A 20,353-nucleotide genomic window follows, 5' to 3' on the forward strand; every position below is an offset into this window, starting at 1 on the left:
TTTGCTATGAATTCAAACCAAAATCCCCAAAGAGCTTGTCTAAACTAGGTTTACTTTAGTTGAAATATAATAATAATAATAGTAACAACAAGAATAACAACAATAATTACACATTCACTTGGAAGATGCATTCATTCTAGGTATACTTCTCTATTGAAATATATTTCACAAACTAGTCTTTGTCCAAAAAAAATAAATAACTACTAATGTACACCATGGATTTAATGCATGGAATGTCTCATTGCTTCTAGATAATTCTATATTAACTCTCTAACCCCCTCTATATCTGATGGCAAAATACTTCTTATGACCTGACTTTTCATTAAATGGAAGTCTCAGCATTATCGTTGTCTTTCTTCAAGAGAAGAATGGACAAATCTTTATGCAGGAATTTATTACTAATTAATCTTAATAGGTATCACCAACAGCCAAGAAATCATAAATTGATAACACGTATGTTTTAAATTTGTCATATAATTTAAGAAAAGGATAGAGTTCATTTACTTCCATATCACTTTCAAAATCTTATGTTCAGAAAAGTGCTTAAATTGTGTAGAAAAGAAATAGCGCAAAGGCAAATGAGTTAACGGAAATAAAATTTAGTGACACTTATGAACTAATACCTAAAAAAAAAAACCCAAACAAACAAATAAGAGAGAGATAAATGATAAAGCTCATTTACTTTATTAAACTAATATTCTCAATGAGAGATAATTCATAACTTACCTCTGCATACTTTAACTTCAGTGTTTTATGCATTTCTCGAAAACGACTGTAACGCCTGAACACAGTCCATGTCTCATCTAGGACAGTAATCTATTAGACCAGAAAATTTAAGTAAGAATTACTTTAATTATTTTTAATAAAATAATTTTAAAATTAACTTAAAAAGTGATTAGAATGTAAAATTTTTCCAGAATAGAAAACATTAATCTAGCTGTGTAAATATTATAAAATTTATAAATGACTCTACTTGTATTGCATCTTTGGCTCCCAAATCTGGTTACAGGAAATCCCAGAGAATGACCTTTTGGTTATAACAATATGCCCATACCAAATGTCAGACGTAGATCACCAGATGTGAACAAAAAGAAAAGAAAAAGGGAGAGAAGGAACAGTAGCAGAGAAAAACCAGGGGGAGGTGGAAAAAGTAGAAAAAGAAGAAGATGAGAAGGAGGACAAAAAGGAGAGAAAAACTCTTTCTGTGTCCCAATGATTGTTAGTATAAAATCACAATGATTTATTTTGCTTTTTTCCAGAGGAAGAATTATTAATCTAGCCTTTATCAGGCAGATAAATCTACTGTTCCTGTTGGATGCATTGATGGGATGCAAACACTGGCATATATCAGCTCACATCATATTAATGTCCCAATTGCAAGGAGACACTGGTAGACCCCATCAGCTTTTACAATCACACCAAAAGCACAGGATACCATCTCCCAACTTTACCAACTGTCATCTGTAGGCTAATGACTCCCAAATACTCATCTCTACTTCCCACCTTTCTTCCGAGCTCCAAACCTACATACACAACTTAGAAACATCTTTCTTTAGATGTAGTACAGGAACTTGAAATGCAACTTGTCTAAAACCAGCTCAGTTCTCCAGTCTTCTCCATCTCAATACATGATACCACCATCCACCATGCTGTGCTGGCCAGAGATCTTGAGGTCATGCTTGGTCCTTGCTCTCTTAATATCCTCTGCATTCAAACAAGAACTAAATTCTTCCACCTCTTAAACATCTCTTGAATCGAGATCTTTTGTCCTATGCCGTTACTGACATCCTACTCTAAGCCACCAATAGGCCTCATTTGGAATCCTGGTGGAGTCTCTTTTAATTGTCTACATCCATATATGTCCCTTCCAACCCATTCTTTGCACAACTGACAAAGGATCATTCTAAAACTCAAAGTTGATCATGCCACCCTCCTTATGATGTCCCTGTAGCTTCATGCTTCTCCCAGGAAAAGACAAAATTGTTAACCCAGTGTCCAAGTCCTGCATGCCCTGGTGCTCACAATGGCCTCACTTCAAGACCCTTCTTTTTTTTTTTTTTTTCAGTTCTTTTTTTTTTTTTATTATTTTTTATTGACTTTGTAATAATATTACATTAAAAATATATATATGTGAGGTCCCATTCAACCTCACCCCCCACCCCCCCCCTCTCCCCCCCCAACAACACTCGTTCCCATCATCATGACACATCCATTGGATTTGGTAAGTACATCTTTGGGCACCTCTGCACCTCATAGACAATGGTCCACATCATGGCCCATACTCTCCTCCATTCCATCCAGTGGGCCCTGTGAGGATTTACAATGTCCGGTGATTACCTCTGAGGCACCATCCAGGGCAGCTCCATGTCCCAAAGACGCCTCCACCTCTCATCTCTTCCTGCCTTTCCCCATACCCATCGTCCACCATGTCCACTTTTCCCAATCCAATGCCACCTCTTCTATGTGGACATTGGATTGGTTGTGTCCATTGCACCTCTATGTCAAGAGGAGGCTTAGATTCCACATGGATGCTGGATGCAATCCTCCCATTTTCAGTTGTAATCACTCTAGGCTTCACGGTGTGGTGATTGTCCTTCTTCAACTCCATCTTAGCTGAGTGTGGTAAGTCCAATAAATCAGATTGTAGGTGCTGGAGTCTGTTGAGGCTCAGGACCTGGCTATCACATTGTCAGTCCAGAGATTCAAATCCCCTAAATATATCTTAAACCCCAACATTAACTGCACCTCAGGCACATTAGCATGAAAGTCTTATGAAGGGAGATCCCATCTGAGTCCAGATTCATCACACATAAACACCATTTCCAAAGAGGGGCCATCTGCCCTGGTAGTTAACCCCATCGGCCATGACCATAACTCTCATGGGTCTCTTTAGCCTTCAAAGGAACCAATATCTGGGGGTTGTATCTGCTTTATCTGTCTCTCTGACTCTGCTCAGTTGTGCATGAGGGCAATCCTTCTGCCAGCCTCCAGACTCTTTTTTAGAAACTCGTAGCCATATAAACTCATTTCTCCTTTCCATTTCCCCCTTACTTTAGGTCAAGACCCTTCTTGTCTTCACTCCTGCCCTACTCCCTGAATGCACATGCTCCTTTCCACCTCACGGCCTCTTCAGAAGAATACAGTCTGATACTCCTGCTTGTAAACCACATAGAATCAGGTGTGAAGTAGAAACAGAAATGAAGAGAATACCCAGGTAGGTTAAACACATGATGAGGGGTCAGTTTTGAGCACAGCCATTCTCTAGATCACCCATTTCACAAAGTGGCAAAGGAAATGATTTGGAGGTATTTAGTTTGCTAAAAGCCACTGGGAGAAATATACCAGAAATGGATTGGCTTTTATAATAGGACTTTATTAAGTTAAAAGCTTACAGTTCTGAAGCTGGGAAAAATGTCCAAATCAAGGCATCAGGCCAAGTGCAGTCCCTGAAGGTCAGGTGCTAGCAATTCTGGACTCCTGCCATGTGGCAAGGCACAATGGCAGCTCTGCCCATCTCTGCCTTCTCCTCCAAGCTCAGTGTCTCCCCAGGCTCAGCTGTGGGTCATCATGCACATGACAGGGCATAATGGCAGCATCAGTTTGTCTCTCCCATCTCCTCCAGGCCTCACTGCTAGTTCTGCTTTGCTTTGCTCCATCTGAGGCTTTTCTCTCCCCCAGGTCCATTAATTTTAAATTCTGGAGGCTTCTCTCTAACACAGCAGCTTTTTTTCCCTATGTCTGTGGCTCTTTATTCCTCTGTTTATAAAGGACTCCAGTAAGAGGATTAAGACTCACTCTGGGTCATGCCCTACTGAAATGATCTAACAGAATCTAATCAATAGATCCCATCTATAATAGGTTTACACACACAGGAGTGGGTTAGCTCTAAGGACATGATCTTCTGAGGTCCACCCAACTTCAAACTATCAAAAGGGGTATTCAAGGATGTACACATACGATTTTAATCATTCTGGTCCTATACTCATTTTTATAATAAGTTTTTAATTGCGGCAGATTTCTTTTCATGAGAGTTCCTTTAAAAAAAAAAGATATAAATATAAGGGGAAAAAAGTACACTTACAGAAAGTCATTAAGCAAATAATAGTACAAGTGCTCTGCCACTGTGCTGAATTTTTAAAACTAGTAGGCAAGTCACTCAAACGTGGGAAACACTGCTCCTGGAACCTCCTCTGCAAGGAGTATTTTCTCTCTGGTTTTCTCCTCAGAAGAAGTCCATGAGCAAGACCAGCACAACCAGCAGGGACGTCGGGGCTTCTTTAGGGCTAGAGTACAGCAGTCTGCTGCCCTGACTGCACACAAACCAGGTATCAAAGAGAGAATTGGGATGGGAGTGGGTCCTCCTGTCTTCTCGTGTTGTGCAATGCTTGCTTGCTAGGAAAGCCCAGAAAGTCACTGGGACTATGCCAGCATATACTATGACACTGACCTGGAACTATTAAAAGTTGGGATGTCTCATAGGCAAGACCATCCTGTCTTGGGCACTTTGGATTCCACAGAGTTAAACCCCATTGATGAAAGTTACCAGAAGAAGTCTAGACTCACCTCATCCCTCAGATTCTAATACCCCAAGGCTCTCTTTCCTTCTCCTGAAATCTTTCCACTGTACTCTGGAACTTGTGGTTTGTCATCAGCAAAATCCCTTACATCCACAACCTCTTCTGGGAATATCCCCTTCATCTTCACTCTCCCTGAAAGCTGGCTGTCCCCTGAGGAGCCACTTCCCTATAGCCCTCTAAAAGAGAGAAAGTTTTCTCTACCACTACCACCCACCACCCCTCATGCTACTGTGCTGGAAAGTAGGGTAGATACTCTTGTTCTTTAGTCCAACTTCTAAGTCATCGCTCCTCTGTCCCTTCAAAATTCCCTTGACTGGGAAGTTCATGCCTTCAGACCCTACCCTTTGACCCCTTCTCATTGTAGCATCTGCTGATCTTCATCACCTCCCAATCCTTGAAGGTTTTAGGTTCTGCTCACTGTCATCTGCTTTAACACTAGAGCTTTCCTATCATGATTCTCAGTATTCAAAGATAGTCTTCCCAACACCCTGACCTATTAGATCCTTTACCTCCACCCAGTTCCTTCCTTGATAAACTTGAAAACCATGGTCAGTCATTACAACCACTCTCTTGCACACAAACTCAAATCCTGCATCCTTGAAATTCCTGGGATTAAACAAACTACTGCCCTGGTTAAATTCAATTGTCTGCATATTCCATGTTTTCCCTGCCCAGAAGAATGTGGCTGCAGAAAAACATACCACCAGTCAAACTGACTGGTCTCATTTGAAAGTCACAGTCACCACCTTCAGGTCAGTCTATAATGCCCCTCACTAGTTACATCATATTCCAGTCACTCTTCTGTCCTCTTAGACAATTATTTATTTCTTCTTTCTCTTCAACCTTCATCACTTGCCTGTCCTTACTTTCAGCTGATAACCTTACTTCCTATTTCACTGAGAAAATACAAGCAAGCAAGAGAGCATTTCTTCAAGCACCCTTGACCAGGTCTACTCATCCACCACCATCTATCCTGTACTCATCTTTTCTCCTGTTACCATGCAAGAAATATTGATGCTCCTACTTAAGGCCAACTCTTGTCTTTAAATATTGGTTTCTATCCCCTCTTGCCTCTAAAGGACCCCGCAATTAACTATTTTATCTTATCACTCGTGCACCAAGATATTGCCCCTCTCTATTAGATTATTCACATCAGCATCCAGATAAGTTATTATTTCTCTCATCTTAAATGCTTATCTTGACTGCATCTTTCCCTTTCAGCTACCATCCCATCTCTATCCTTCCCAGTATAACAAAACCCTGTGCAAGAGTTTACACTCAGTGTCACCAACTTCTTTCTTCCCATTACTTCTTGAATCCACTCCAGTCTACTCAGCATTCCACCAAAGTTGCTTTTTCATTAATCACCTCCATACTGCCAAATGCACTGTTAATTCTTGGTCTTGATCTTGGTTGATCTAACAGCATGATTTGACACCCTTTTCACTGATTTCCAGTTGCTGCACTCTCCTCTTAACTTAGTTTTCTTTGCTGGGATTTCTCCTCATCTCCCTTATCTGGAAACACTGAAGTGACCCAGGGCTCGTCCTAGACATGTTTTATTTCCTACCTACATTCATTCCTGTGGTAATCCCATTCAGACTCACATCTTAAACATATCAGCTGATAGTTCCCTGGATGCTCATATTGCTCCCCTGCACTCAGACTCAATTATCTTACTGCCTACCTGATAAGTCTGCCCAGTTGGAGATATAATATACATCTCAATCAAACTTAACATGGTTAAACTTACCAAAAATAAGCGCATTTCCCCACTTCCCCCATCTCAGTAAGTGAAAATGCCATCCTTCTACTTGTTCAACCCAAAACCTTCATGGCATTCCTTGATGCTTCTCTTTTGCTCACAACATCCAGTTTGTCATCAGATACTTTCTTCCAAACCTCCACACACAAAAAAAAGAAGGGCCTGGCCACCTCTCAATATCTCCACTGCTAACATCCAAGATGATGGTCCAAGGCACCATTATCTCTCACCTTATTTGTTATAGGTCCCTAGTTAGTCTACTTGCTTCTTCTATTGCCCCCCTTTCCCACCTTTCCCTTCACCCAGCAGAGCAGTCAAAGTGATCTTGTTAAAATAGAGCAGACTATTTCATTGCTCAAATTGGATATCCTCCAAAGGTGTTACATCTGACGCAAGGTAAAAGCTCAAGTTCTCTCACTGGCCTACAAGGATTTCTATGATATGTTCTCTCCCTGTTCTCATGTCTCCCCTTTGCTTACTTTGCTCCTGACACTCTGGCTTCCTTGCTTATCTAGAAAACATCAGACATAACAGCAAGTACAAGCTCAGGGACTATGTATATGCTATTTCCTCTTTCAAGAATGCTCTTTTCCCAGGTTATCATATAATTAGCTCCCTCATTTCCTTTAAATCTTTACTCAGAAGTCATTTTCTTGGTAATGCCTACCCTGGCTATTCTGCTTCAAACTGCATTCTCTTTTCCCCATTTCAATACTACTTATTCCTCTTCCCTAATTTTCTACTTAGCAATTCTCATAACCTAATATAGTGTAGGTTTACTTATAGATCTGTTTTTTTTACTCTCTTCCTCTAAAAGAACAGGGATTTTTATCTGTTGTCCATTGTACCTCAGAAGAGTACCTGACACTTACAGGCATTTAGATGAACCCCAAGATGGACTTGTCTTAAATATAATTAGGCTCTTAGTGACAGTGAACCAGCCATGCCTTTTTCATCTCTCTGGGTAGATAAGGCCCTAAAATTAGGATTAGGTGAAACAGACACCTCATTTGCTTGCTGGGTTTTAGCTTGCAATTATTTCTTTCTTATTGCCAAGAAAGCTTCCACAATTCATTAATGTAGAACCATTTTTGAAATCTCTGATTAGTGAAGTGGCTATTTCAATCCCAGCTTAGAATTTTGTACTTTATACCTCTTTCCCACAGTGGCCTGGGAGAGTGTCTTTATAAAGGACAGCATATGCCAAAAACCAAGGAGGACATGATGCAGCTAAGGACCTACTAGCAGTAGATATCAGGGCCTTTGGGCACAAGACGGCAAGAGAGCAAGAAGAAAATCCCTACCCGAGAGACCCCCAGAAAAGCATCTGAAATAGCCTCCAGTGCCTAAAACGGGATGTGGGACATTATTAGAATGGATGCACAGAGCTGGGAGACGACAGAATGATGGCAAGGTGGAGAGGGGCTCATTTTTAGACACATGTTCCTTTGAGTTTGGCTTAATGAGGTCAGTAAGGGATCAGAGCAATTTCTGTCTTTACTGTGTTACCCTGGTGACTTGAAGGGATTCTCTAGAACCAGCACCACTGGGTACATAACAAATTCTCAGAAATACTGAACATTGGAGATTGTTATTGGCGCATTCTGGGTAATGATGTAATTGCTGCCTCATATGATACTATAATAAATTTCCATATAGATCTCTACGACTTTTGCCCTCTATCCTCTAAACCATTTGGTTTTCAAAGTATGGTCACAAGTAGCATCAGTTTTACCTGGAAACCTGTTAGAAATGCAAATTGTGAGGCCTCATCCCAAACCTACATATGGAGTCAGAAACTTTGGGGGTGGGCCCAGCAATCTGTGTTTTAATAAACCCTCCAGGGGATTCTGATGCAGGTTAAAGTTTAAGCAGCTATGCTATAAACCACTGCTAGTGTTACTGCTCCAAAAATAAGGGACTGTTACTTCCTAGCCCCCTCCCATCCTAAAGCCCAAACCCTCAGCATATCATATAGGGTCTTGTCCAGGCTGACCCATGCTATGTTTCTAACCCCAGTTCCCAATAGGATTAAAAATCTCACATTCCAACTTGTCAATGAAAAAATATGGTATATTCATAGGTAGCTCCAGGTCTGCAGAATGAGGGCACACTCCATTTATTTGATTGATGAGCTTCTGCTCAGCCTCCAGGGCACCATCCAAACCAAAACTCCTCCTCTGTCCACATCACCATCCCTAGGACTCCTTTCTCCCTGGAAATACCACTTGTTCTTTCCTTCATTTAGTTTATACTCTGGTCAGAGGGCTTATCAGTGGATTTTAATTATATAGCTAATTTTGTGCTTATTTTTATAATACTAATTATATATTTTAAGTTTAATATTTTTATAATATAAATAAAATCTAAATTTATAATAAATATAAATGACAAATTTGTACTTAATTGAGTAATATAAATTATATAAATATCTCTCTATTCTATAAGATGTGAAGCTTTCTAAGGGAATACACCACCTGGTTTGGGTAGTAATCGGGGTAGAGGTAGAGGTGGAGTATATACTTCATTGTATAAGGAAACATTTTTTTTAGCTCTTCCTGTGTCCTGGGTACTGTGTTAGGTGCTGGGGGCTTTGTGAGACATGCACTTAAGATTATTTTTCTTTTCAAATCAGAAAGGGTTCTAGGCTTGGCCCACATCAGTAAAAATGGGGAACAATGCCTGCTGGAGTTTTGGCTCTAGTTATTCTGTTCTGGTGGTTTCTTTGAGGTCCACTGAATCAAAGATTATTTAAATTAGGCACAGTATATTTTTTTTTAATTACATGTAGAATATGGCACATCCTCCATATATTTGTAACACAAGTTAATAGTGAGGCATAGGGAGATTTCAAAATTCTTCATTCTTGAGATTCTGGTGTGAATTCAGGTTAAACACAGGAACTCCAAAGATTCAAGCTTCCTATTTTATACATAAAACATTTAATTCTCCCATCATCTATCAACACGTAAATGGGACAAGGACAATGATGATGAAGAATGAAGATCAGTGATCATCTTAGAAGTGATGGACAAGACAGCCACATGTGCCATTGCTCCATAGGAAAATGGTAAACTCCCTTCTCTATCATAAAGAGCCTCCATGCAGAGACCTGGGGGAAGAGCACAGCTGAAGTTTTGAAAAAAAATACACAAAAAAGGGAAATAGATATTAAAGTCTTATTTTGCCCTGAATCAAAATTGGACATGGGATAGGGTGTTGATGCAGAGGGGATCAACAGGAGATCAGTACAAAAAATAAATCAGACAAAAGCACTCAATTATTTCTTCAATGCCGAGAATGCAGGGCATCACTACTGCATATCTTTGAGGAGCAAATTCATTACATCTGTCTCACTGAATGGTTTTGCTGATAACAAATCCATCTTTCTGGGTCATAAAAAGATCAAGTACAACTTAAATACCATAAACATGTCCATGAGATAAACTGCATTTACTTATAAACAATTCTCAATTGAGTGCTTCCCACAAATTTATGTTATATACATATTTTGCTGATTTAAGGAGTGTCGATTTTGAGATCTGTCATTGGTATATATTTACTTGTGTATATCTATCTGTGTAAGGAGGAGAATCAATGGTTTTTCATCCAAAGAAAAATACTCTAGCTCCCAATTAAACAGTTACTTCTAGAATTCTCTTGAACGTTTATTTTTTAACAACATTTGGAAAGTTACCTCAAGTATATAAAAATAAAATTCCTTGTATTTAATAATGGTTTGGGAAAATCATCCAATGCCAACCTAAAATATGCTAAAAAAAAAGTTTCACCAGGTTTTTGCAAAATACAGTCTTACACAGCAACATAACACAAACACACCTGAGGAAACAAGAAATATATTTCCAATGTGTGTATAGTAATAAGCATTAGTGCACCAGGTTTAATTAAAATCTCCTCAGACAACAGTAGAATATGAAATTTAATGCATATTGTCTAACTTGGTGGTCTCCAAAGTAAAGGAGGTAAGAAGATCCATGGAGTAGGGAAAAGAAACTTGTTGAACTTCTATTTCTATTGACTTTTTACCTTATTCTTTTTTCATTTCCACTTCTAAAAGTGTTTTATAATAGTCAAGTTAGTAAACATTATGCCTTACAAATAAATAAAATAGATATATTGGGTGGGCCTGCTTGATAAGTTTTCACTGACAGATATACATAATTAAAAATATTTGGGTGGGGGGGAGTGGCTGTGGCTCAATCAGTTGGGCTCCCATCTACCATATGGGAGGCCCTGGGTTCGCATCCCAGGGCCTCCTTGTGAAGGCAGGCTAGCCTAACCACTGTGGAGAGCTGCCGGTCCGCAAACGCTGTGGAGTGCCACCTGGCCCACAAGTGCTGCGGAGTGCCGCTGGCCCGCAAGTGCGGTGGAGAGCCAACTCAGCAAGGTGACGCAACAAAAAAAGGAGACAAGTTAAAAAAACACAGAAGAGCGCAAAGAGAATGGATACAGAGAGCAAAGAGCAAGCAAGCCGCAAGGAGAGGGGAATAAAAAATTTAAAAAGAACATTGAGGGGCCTTTAGACTAAACTGTGGCTGGTGGAAAATGAGTTCATGGCCAAGGTCCTGCTAGTTCTAGGATGCCAGAATCTAATTCGTTAATTAATTTCACTCAATGTGTTCTGCAGCAACATAAGTATGAACATGTTTGAGGAAACATGAAATATATTCCAAATGCATGAGTCTGTACAGCAAGAAGCATTAATGCATTAGGTTTAATTAAAAATCTCTTCAGATAATTGTTCCAAATGGAATTAAGCCAGAGGTGGTAGAGAAGCCAACTCCCCATTAATTCCAGCACTATCCTGGAGAGAGCACAGGCTCTGGCCCACCTCTAAGAGCATGGAATCTTCCTGAGGACTGACAGCACCAGCATTTCCTGGTTTCCCATGTGTGCAGAGTCTGCCGGCTGCCTTGGCATGACTGTCCAGAACCTCCTATTGATCCTGTAGCTCATGTCTTCATTTCTGAATTGCTCACCTACAGGCCCATTCATCCTGCCCTCGAGGGACCAGGTCCTCTAACTCCCTAGCGCCCTAGACCTTCCAGGGGGACCAAAGATCAGGAAGCATGAGGGGTCAGCTCCTCTCCTTTGCGTTGTCTGAAACTGCTGAAGATAGCCCCTGAAAAAGGCAGAAGGCTTCTACATAACATTTACATTGTTTTAACTCAGTAGAGTCATCTCGACTTGGAAATCCACCCACAAATTATGTTCTCTGTGTCTAGACTTCCAATCCTCAGGGACAATAATCTGGTTTTACAGAAATAATTAGGGTCACCCAAGATAATACTTGAGCATCCATTCAGCCCATCTCAAAATGATGCTGTTGCTACATTAATTCTCCTCTTCCCTCTTCAAAAAACCTCTCCATCTGAACTCAATTTTCCTCTCCAAGGTTAGACTCAAACTGCACTACTTCCTAAGACCAATGCATAATGGGTATTCTTCTGTCCTCAGGCCTTTGGCCACAGTTCCAGGAATGCCTTCTCTCTCATCTGCACTCATTGAAAGCACTCATCTTTCTTGTGCAAACAAAAATGTTACATCCACTAGGTCATGTTCCTGCTTACTCCTGTATGACCCTGTATGTTCTGTACTGTTCCTTTCTCCTGCACGTTTTTCTCCCCCACTTAGTTGCCTCTTGAGTGCATGAACTGCTTATTCACCTTTTCTATTTCTCCACACCTCAACTCTTGTAATAATTTTTTTTAGGAAAAATATGTTACAGTTACCAAAAATATTTGTTGATTAATGAATGAATTGAATATTACAGGCACTGGAGACCAAAGTCTCTTTTCAATAAACACTTTTCAACTACACTTTCCAATTCCTTTTCTATTCTGAACTGTAGGCAGTAGAATTACTCACACTTTAGTCTTTTCCTGACTTATCTGTAACTGTTGTAAGTTTTTAGAAAGTAGACATTTTGGAAGAGAAGGAAAAGATTTGTAAAACAAAGAAAGAAAATGCCATTTACCAAGTTCTTTTTGCAGAGAGCACTCTTGACTTAAAGGAAATATTGGGATAAATGATCTGGGGTAAGAATGGGTATAGGTAGGTCTGAGACTTGACAGATCTAAAGGCAGTCTCTAATATGGGGGACTGGACATAACCATCCCAGGGTCCACAGGATGGAGGAATAGAGTATGGATTAGAGTGGACTTACTGGTGTTCTGCTGGGGAACTACTGGGATTAGTAAGGGAAGAAATTGTAGTAGTGGTGTGGAGAGGGTGGCTACGGTGGCTGCTGATGGTAGGGAGACAGAAGAAGAGATATGGTGTGGGGGCATTTTCAGGATTTGGAGTTGTCCTGGGTGGTGCTGCAGGGATGGATGCTGAACGTTGCGTGTCCTGTCGTGGCCCACTGGGTGGACTGGGGGAGAATGTGGACTACAGAGTGGACTGCTGTCCGTGTGGTGCTGCGGTGCTCCAGAATGTATTCGCTAAGTGTAGTGGATGTGCCATGGTGGTGGAAGAGGTTGTTGATGTGGGAGGGGAGGCATGGATGGGGTGGGGGGTATAGGGGACCTCATATTTTTTTAATGTAACATTTAAAAGAAAATAAAGAAGAAAAAAGAGAGAGAGAGAAAAAAAAAAGGCAGTATCTAAATTGTGTTAAGAGGTGGGGCCTACTAGAGACTTTTGTTTTCTGAGTATCACCGTCCTTTGGGTAAGCATACTCAGGGAAAAGAGCCAAGGAGGGGGCTGAGCTAATTCCTCTACTTAGTTAGGGGCAGAAATCAATTGGAAGTCCCAGGACACCTAGAAAGGGGATGCAGAAAGGCTGAGTGCTTTGGGGAGAACACAATTATCTAGTGGGGTCTAAGATATATGCTCTGAGATGTGCAATGTACCTTCTCTGGCTCCCTTGGGGGAACTTGAGGAAAATTTACACATTGTTCTTTCTGGAGAACCCAAGGGAATACTGAAGCCAGGTGGGCACAAAACAAAACAAGAGACTGCATCTGGGGCCAGAGGCCCTGCAGGGCAAGGGACTAGCTGCCACTTGGACCAGGGCTGTACATACGCAGAGTCCCTGCACTTAGCAGTCGTCCTCCTTCCATTGCAGCGGGCCCTGTGCAGAAACTCGGCTTCAAAGGCACCTGGGAGCAAGCTGGGCCTCAGCAGGAGGAGGCTAGCCTTAAAGACAGCTCACTGGGCAAGGAGAGAGGAGTCAACGTTTCCATCCTACCCTGCCCGAGTCTGCTGGTAACATGGATGGGAGAGGCATGAAGCTTGGGGAGTGAAGAGTCCTACAAGTGGAATACCCACGCAATACCAGGTTATACAGCTTTGTCTAGTAAAATCCCCAGACACCCTCAAGCAAAGAAAAGACCTCAGAGCCTTGGGCTTCAGAACCTGATGTGAATCTGGGAAGCTATGAAGAAATGAGCCTGGTGGTTGATTCCCAAGTTACCACCACACTCTAGACAACTATGAAGTAATGCTAAATCAAAAAGGGCTTTCTAGCCAGCCCAAACCCAGCTTTAAGCAACAACTAGTAAAGCAATTTTTATGCTTCAGCTTTAGCATCTTCAAAATGGGAGGGGGAGGGGGAGGGGGAATACCATTTATTTTAACTTATTTTATAGGTTAATTTGAAGGTGTATTTGGTAGACTTTATGAAGGCTCTGAAAAGCTGAGAAGATGGATGCCTGATAAAGTACTGATAAAGTACTTCTTTCCTTTAGCACCCCTGTGAAATGGGTGAGGACTAAGTGGAATTACTCTACATTAAAATTGTGGGGCATTAAAAGAATGACAGCTTCAGCAATTTTCCTTTAAATGACCTGGATGTTCAGAGGCAGAGCACAGAATGCTAACTCTCTACCAGCCATAGCTGGAATATGGAGTAATGGAAAACTATGAATGAAAACAGACCTGGGTCCTGACTCTGGCCCTGTCACTTGTTAGCTCTGTGATTTTGCTAAATGTCTAAATTCCTCTAGACCTCACTGTTCCAGTTTGCCAAAGAAGTGCTGATGCAAAGTATCAGAAATCTGTTGGCTTTCATAACGGGGATTTATTTGGTGGTAAAAACTTACTGTTCCAAGGCCATGAAACGTCCAAATCAAGCATCAGCAGAGATGCTTTCTCACCAAAGTCAGCCAATGTTGAAAACCATGTGCTGTCACATGGTACAGTCAGATGGCTGCCGATCTCTGCAAGGTTTCAGCCTCCTCCTCAGGCTTACAATTGTTCCTTAAGTTGCCCTGTGGTCCCAGGTTTTTGGGGCTTCTAACTTAAGCAATCCTATAGTCGTGTCTCTCTTGGCATAGGCCTTGTTTCTTTCCAGGCTTCTTGTGGTAGTCTTGGCTAGTCTGCTCAATTTCCAATCTGAGCTGTAAGCTATCAGGTAAATGGCTGGTCTCTTCCCGGGGCCTCAGCTGTTTGAGCCTCATCACAAGCAGGATCAAAAATGGCAGAACTCTCTCTTCCTGTGTCTGTCTGAGTCAATCTTCCTGTGTTCCCACTTAGATCAGACCCAGCAAGGGGGTGAGGACTCAACCTGAGTCATACCTCACTGACATAGTCCAATAAAAAGCCCTACAGCATTCTTAACAGGTGATCTAATCAAAGTGCCCTCAGTTGAATTTAATGCAATCAAAGGGTGTCACACCTAGAGGAATGGATTAGCTCACAAGCATAATCTTTCTCTTTTTGGGATTCATAAAATAATCTCAAACTGCCACACTTACTTTCTTCATTTATAAATTAGATACATGATAAATGGTAACTTCTGGCCCTGTTATTGCTTTCCTGAAGAAAGGCCATAAATTATGTGCTACTGAAATGGAAGGGTATCCATGGGTAGCAATGGCAAAAGAGGGAGTTCAAACAATTTTGTGATTTATTTTAAAACAAATTTTATTCTAGGAAGAGAGATGTAAAACTTCCCAAATTCTAAAACCAAGGAGGAGGGAACATTAACATGTTCTTAAAGGTGAGAGAGAGAAAGGTGGGGAGAAAATGGAAATTCAAGATATGATGGGAAGTGGATGTGGCTCAACTGATAGAGCATTAGCCTATCATATAGGAGGTCCAGAGTTTGAATCCAGGGCCTCCTGTCCTGGGTGGTGAGCTGGGCCACATGCAGTGCTGCCGTATGCCGTACGCAGGGATGTCCCATGTGGGGGAACACCAAGGACAAGGAGTGCACCCCACAAGGAAAGCCAGCCTGTGCAAAAAAAATCCAGCCCACCCAGGAGTGGTGCTGCACACAAGGAGAGCTGACACATCAAGATGATGCAACAAAAAAAGAGACACAGATTCCCAGTGCAGCCGAGAATACAAGCGGACACAGAAGAACACACAGCAAATGGACACGTGGGGAATAAAAAACAAAAAGATATGATGACAAGGTGATGCCTGCTTTTCACATTTCTTCTGTGCTTGTGACTCAATTGCATGTCTTCTTGGCAATTTCTCATACATGCATGTAGCATTTAATTTGTGAATATAAACACAAGGGTCCAAGCAATATAAAAGGCTGGTAGACATGTGTGAAAACTGGAGTAGGGAAAAATCAATGTTTGCCTTGATTTCTTAGAAGAAGACAAAGTCCTCAAAGAGATGAGAGGGGTGCCTAAAAAAAAAACCTTAGGACAAATTACAGTTCTTCAGGTCTTGATGTTGTTTCTTTCATTTGCTATTTATGTTTAAAATGGTATGCAAACTGAATATTTGAATCTAGCTGGACCATGGCATAAGCAACAGTCCATTTGTCTTGGCTCTGCTGATACACAGCCAATACACAGGGAGCTAATCTATTACATTACTAATAGGCAGAGATTCAGGTGCCAAAACACAACTCCTCAACATTCAGATTCTATCAAGTTGGGAGTATTTCTCAAAGATGTATGTGTGCATAGTTTATCTCAGAGACTGGAAAGGCTCTTATTTCTGTTCTGCAAAACAAAGAGAATTTCTTCTGATGGTAAATGAAGCAATTGCTTCGACTCCTGTACTGCCATTTCTCTGGGAATTTCCTCAGAAATGCAGGTCTATCCACCAGCAAATTCTACAGCTTTGGCAAAGCCTTAGCAACAGCCCCAATTTACAAACTGCCTGTGCTTGGCCAGAATTCAATATGAAAAGTAAAAATACACATACATACACACGATTAACAGCAATTTTTGAAGAAGGGGAACGACTTGGGAATGACCACTATGTCTAGGGTATCTACAAAGTATGGCCTCAACTTCAAAAAAGTGACATTGAAAGGAATTCTTAAATGAATAAGCAAGGGAACCAGCATGCCTCAGTGGACTTGGATCCGACCTGACCATTTGACACTTGGACCTACTTACTAGCTGTATGGCCTTGCGCAAGTCACTCATAATTTCTTACCTTGTAAAATGTGGATAATTCCCCCATTTTGTAGCATTTTCCACAATTGTGAGAAAGTCAGCCCAGTGCCTGGCATGAAGAATGTACTCTAGAGATGTTAGTCTCCCTCCCTCAAGAGGGGCTGCCAACTCAGTTGCCTACAAGACCAGTCAGATAAGGAAACTCAGAGAGGCCCAGTGAGTGTAACGTAAGATGGAGAGTAACAGAGCTCACCATATATTTAAGAATATTCAATTCTGCTCTAGGGGATGGGTGAAGCTCATAAAAAGGATTAAGCACAGACAGTATGCAAACCCCACGGGAGATATCAGAATAGATGATGAGTAAGGAAGCAGCTTGTGAGACAGCAGAATTCTTGAGTTAAATATCGATAGTAAATTGTTAACCTATAAGATATGCCAAAGATAGACCAAACAAAAGCTATGATGGCACAGGCAAGAACATTACTTAAAGAAGAAAGGAGGGAATGGTTAAGCCAGGATCATGCCCCTTCTGGGCAGACAGGTATCACCTTTAATTTGACCACCATTGTGGCTACCAGCTGGCCTGATCCCATTCTGGCCAAAGACGTGCTCTACCCAAGAAGGGCACATAAAAACCAGCTGTTCAGCACGTTAGCAGGAGCCACAGCGACTGGCCAGGTGTTGCTGTGCCTGTTCTCCCTCACAGAGCAAGTGCCTACTGTACTGGGTGCCTTCTGTCTGCCATGGCCTCTTCCTCAAACTTCATCAGTGGTTCTTGTAACCACACCATCACCAAGAAGGCTGGGGTGGAAAAAAGAGAGAGTCAGGACACGTAAGCATGGTGTGGTCCAGAGCTCAAATGGAATGGCTCACCCACCTGCCTGCCCTACTCTCACTGCACCAACCTACTTCTCTCCCTCCCTTTGCTTCACTCTGTGTACATTTAAATTGATTTAATACACCTGGTGATCAGAGACTTAGTGTGGTCTGCAAGCCTTCCTGCACCATCCCTTTGAGGTTGGCAGCCTGAGAGTATACCTGGAAGCCACCATTCCATTCAGGTGAACACCTGCAGGACAGGGAATGGAAAGCATTGCTCTTCAGTGCTAGCGAACTACTACCAGGCAGTCGTGTTGGCCTGGTAGTATGTGTGTGTAGACAAAAATCTAGGCAAAGTGAGGTTCCATTTTGGGGCAAGAGAAGGAAACTGTTACTATGGTGCTTTAAAAATAGATCAGACGATTAAAATTAGGGAAGATTTTGATTTGGACATTATGTGCTCAAGGTAAGATGTACAGTCCTATCTGCAAGGGGACAAGGTGCCACTAGGGACATTGGTCAAAAGGCCTAACCTCCTGGAGCTGTGTGAGCAAAAGCAGGGACCTAACCTTTCCCAAGCAGCATGAGTGGGAATGCGAATAAGAGGTCAGAGATGGCACTACAAAATGGACTTCCATGAGCATGGGGCTGGAGGGTGACCAGGAGCCCAGGACAATGTCCAGAGGGTGGACTGTTGACACAGAGGTCCACCTCTGTGAGGATAGGCCAGACCAAAACACAGCTAAACTAATCTGTAGGTGCTGGAGGTTGCCCAGAGCCAGGACGTGTGTGAATGCTTGTGTACTGGAGGGTAAAGTTGAGAAGACGGGAGGGAAGAAGGGGAGAAGGCGAGGGGGGAAAAGTGAACATTTGTTGTGGCTTACCTGTTTCTTATTGTAAATATTGCACCTGTTCTATTGTAGACGTTGCAGTTGTTCCCTATTGTAAATGATGTTGCAATTCTAATAGCAAACAGCTGCTTGGTAATTTCCAATAAATACAAGGTGGAAACTAGGGTCAAGGCTCTCAGTTCCAGAAGCTGTGAGTCCCCTGGTCCCATCTTTATCTCCTCTCTTGTGCCTCTCTCTATTCTTTTATTTCATAAAGTTCTGCGTTGCCTTCCCTTCAAGCCAACCTATTGTGAGCTGATTGCAGCAAACATTCTTGGCCTTGACCGGCCCACAAGCATACTGGATGACTTGACAGCCAGCCAACCACACCCTGAGGAAGGGTGACGGGCAAGATGGCCAAACAAAGAAGGATCCATCAGCCTTGACAGACCGTTTACAAACGGCACGTGGCTCCTTAACCAATCCCCAAAGCTCAAAACACGCGGAAGTCCAGCGAGTACCCTTTGGGGTCTAGGCTTCCATGGGTAACACTGCTGAGGAGTCCTTACTGAGTGTCTACTGTCAGCCAGGCCTGGTACAAGGGGCTGGGAATCCAGTGATGAGGATCCACAGGATTTACATTCTACGGGGGAAATTCACAATAAATGCAACAGTGACCAAAAAGAAAAAAGAAAATGCCACCTGTGATATCTTCTGTGAAGGGAACAGGGAATGAAAGGGTGAGAGGGTGGAGGATGGGAGGAGGAGGGGGGAAGCAATGCTGTAGACACCACCCCTCTAAGGGGAGGCCTGTAGGCAAGCTCTTATAAAGAGTACTTCCATTTTTTTTTTTTTTACAGGAATAAAATCTTTCAGGGAACAAAATATTTAAAAATATATTAAAAAATACACCAGTGTTAACCTTTTCCTTTACACTACCCTGTTGATTTTTAAGTTAAGAGGCAGGGGATGTAAAACAAAGCTGGAAGCATCAGTTTTTTTCTGTGACATAAGAGAGTAAGACAGCCTCTGTTAGCCTTAACCACAGACTTCCCAAGCCCATGTTTTGTATCATGATGAAATGGAATTTAAAAATTAAATTCTACCCAGCTCATCCTAGCTAACTGAAAATGGCAGACATAATGCAGTGTAAATGATTTCATGTTTCAGTCACTGACACCATTTGAAGCAGGGGTGTTAAGATGACTGTCGTATTCCAGTTGGCAATTCCACTTGTGACAGCCGCAGCATAGAGCAAGCATGAATTCTGTAGACATGTTCTGCTAACCAGCAGGTGACACTCAGTGCAATTCAGCCCAGAATCTGCTCTTCTCAGAGATTCATGAGCCCGGCACACTTTGGCTTTCTTGCCTGACTTTGGTCAATAGGGCACGTATCTCTTTCTGATATGAGGGTGCAGCCACAGAGGGCTGCTGGAAGGCAGAACCCCAAAGCTAATGGGAAATGAGGCCTGGATCTAGGGGTTCCCAGGCAAGTGTCCTTCAGGGACCAGTAAAGTAAAGGAGGTCAGGCAACAAAGAGATGACTATTTTCTGGACTGTCAGGTAAGAACATTAAAACAAACATCACCAGCAAGAGAGAAGCGAATACACAAATTGTGATATATCTATATAATAAAATGCTATGCAGCAATAAAAAGAAACAAATTACCATTATACTCAACCACTTGGATGAAATCTCTAAAATATCGTGCTAAGTGAAAACAGTCAGACAAAAGTAATAAAAGAGTACAATTCCATTTATAAGGCATTCTAGAACAGACACAGCCAATCTGTAGTTATAGAAAGTAGATGAGTGCTTGCCTGGAGGCTGGAGAAGAAAGTTGACTGCAAAGGGGATCAGAAACATTTCTTGAGCGACTGAAATGTTCTAAAATCTTGAATGGGATTGGTGATTACACGGGTGTATACTTAGGCTGAAACACATTAGACTACATTTAACTGTGTGCATTTCATTGTATGCAAATTCAATCTCAACAAAGTTGATTTAAAAATTTTAAATGTGCCC

General features: G+C 41.7%; 1 protein-coding gene across 12 annotated transcripts in view; it reads right to left on the reverse strand.

Annotated features, from left to right (window-relative positions):
- KIF16B (kinesin family member 16B) overlaps window positions 1–20,353 on the reverse strand; it is a 321,124-nt gene that overhangs the window by 69,120 nt on the left and 231,651 nt on the right. For all 12 annotated transcript variants that reach the window (XM_058287591.2, XM_058287585.2, XM_058287593.2 and 9 more), the window contains one exon: window positions 727–816. In XM_058287591.2, the coding sequence (XP_058143574.1) occupies window positions 727–816 (90 nt within the window). The remainder of the gene's footprint in view (window positions 1–726; window positions 817–20,353) is intronic.

The sequence above is a fragment of the Dasypus novemcinctus genome, chromosome 24 (assembly GCF_030445035.2).
Source record: "Dasypus novemcinctus isolate mDasNov1 chromosome 24, mDasNov1.1.hap2, whole genome shotgun sequence".
NCBI classification, from domain to species: Eukaryota; Metazoa; Chordata; class Mammalia; order Cingulata; family Dasypodidae; genus Dasypus; species Dasypus novemcinctus.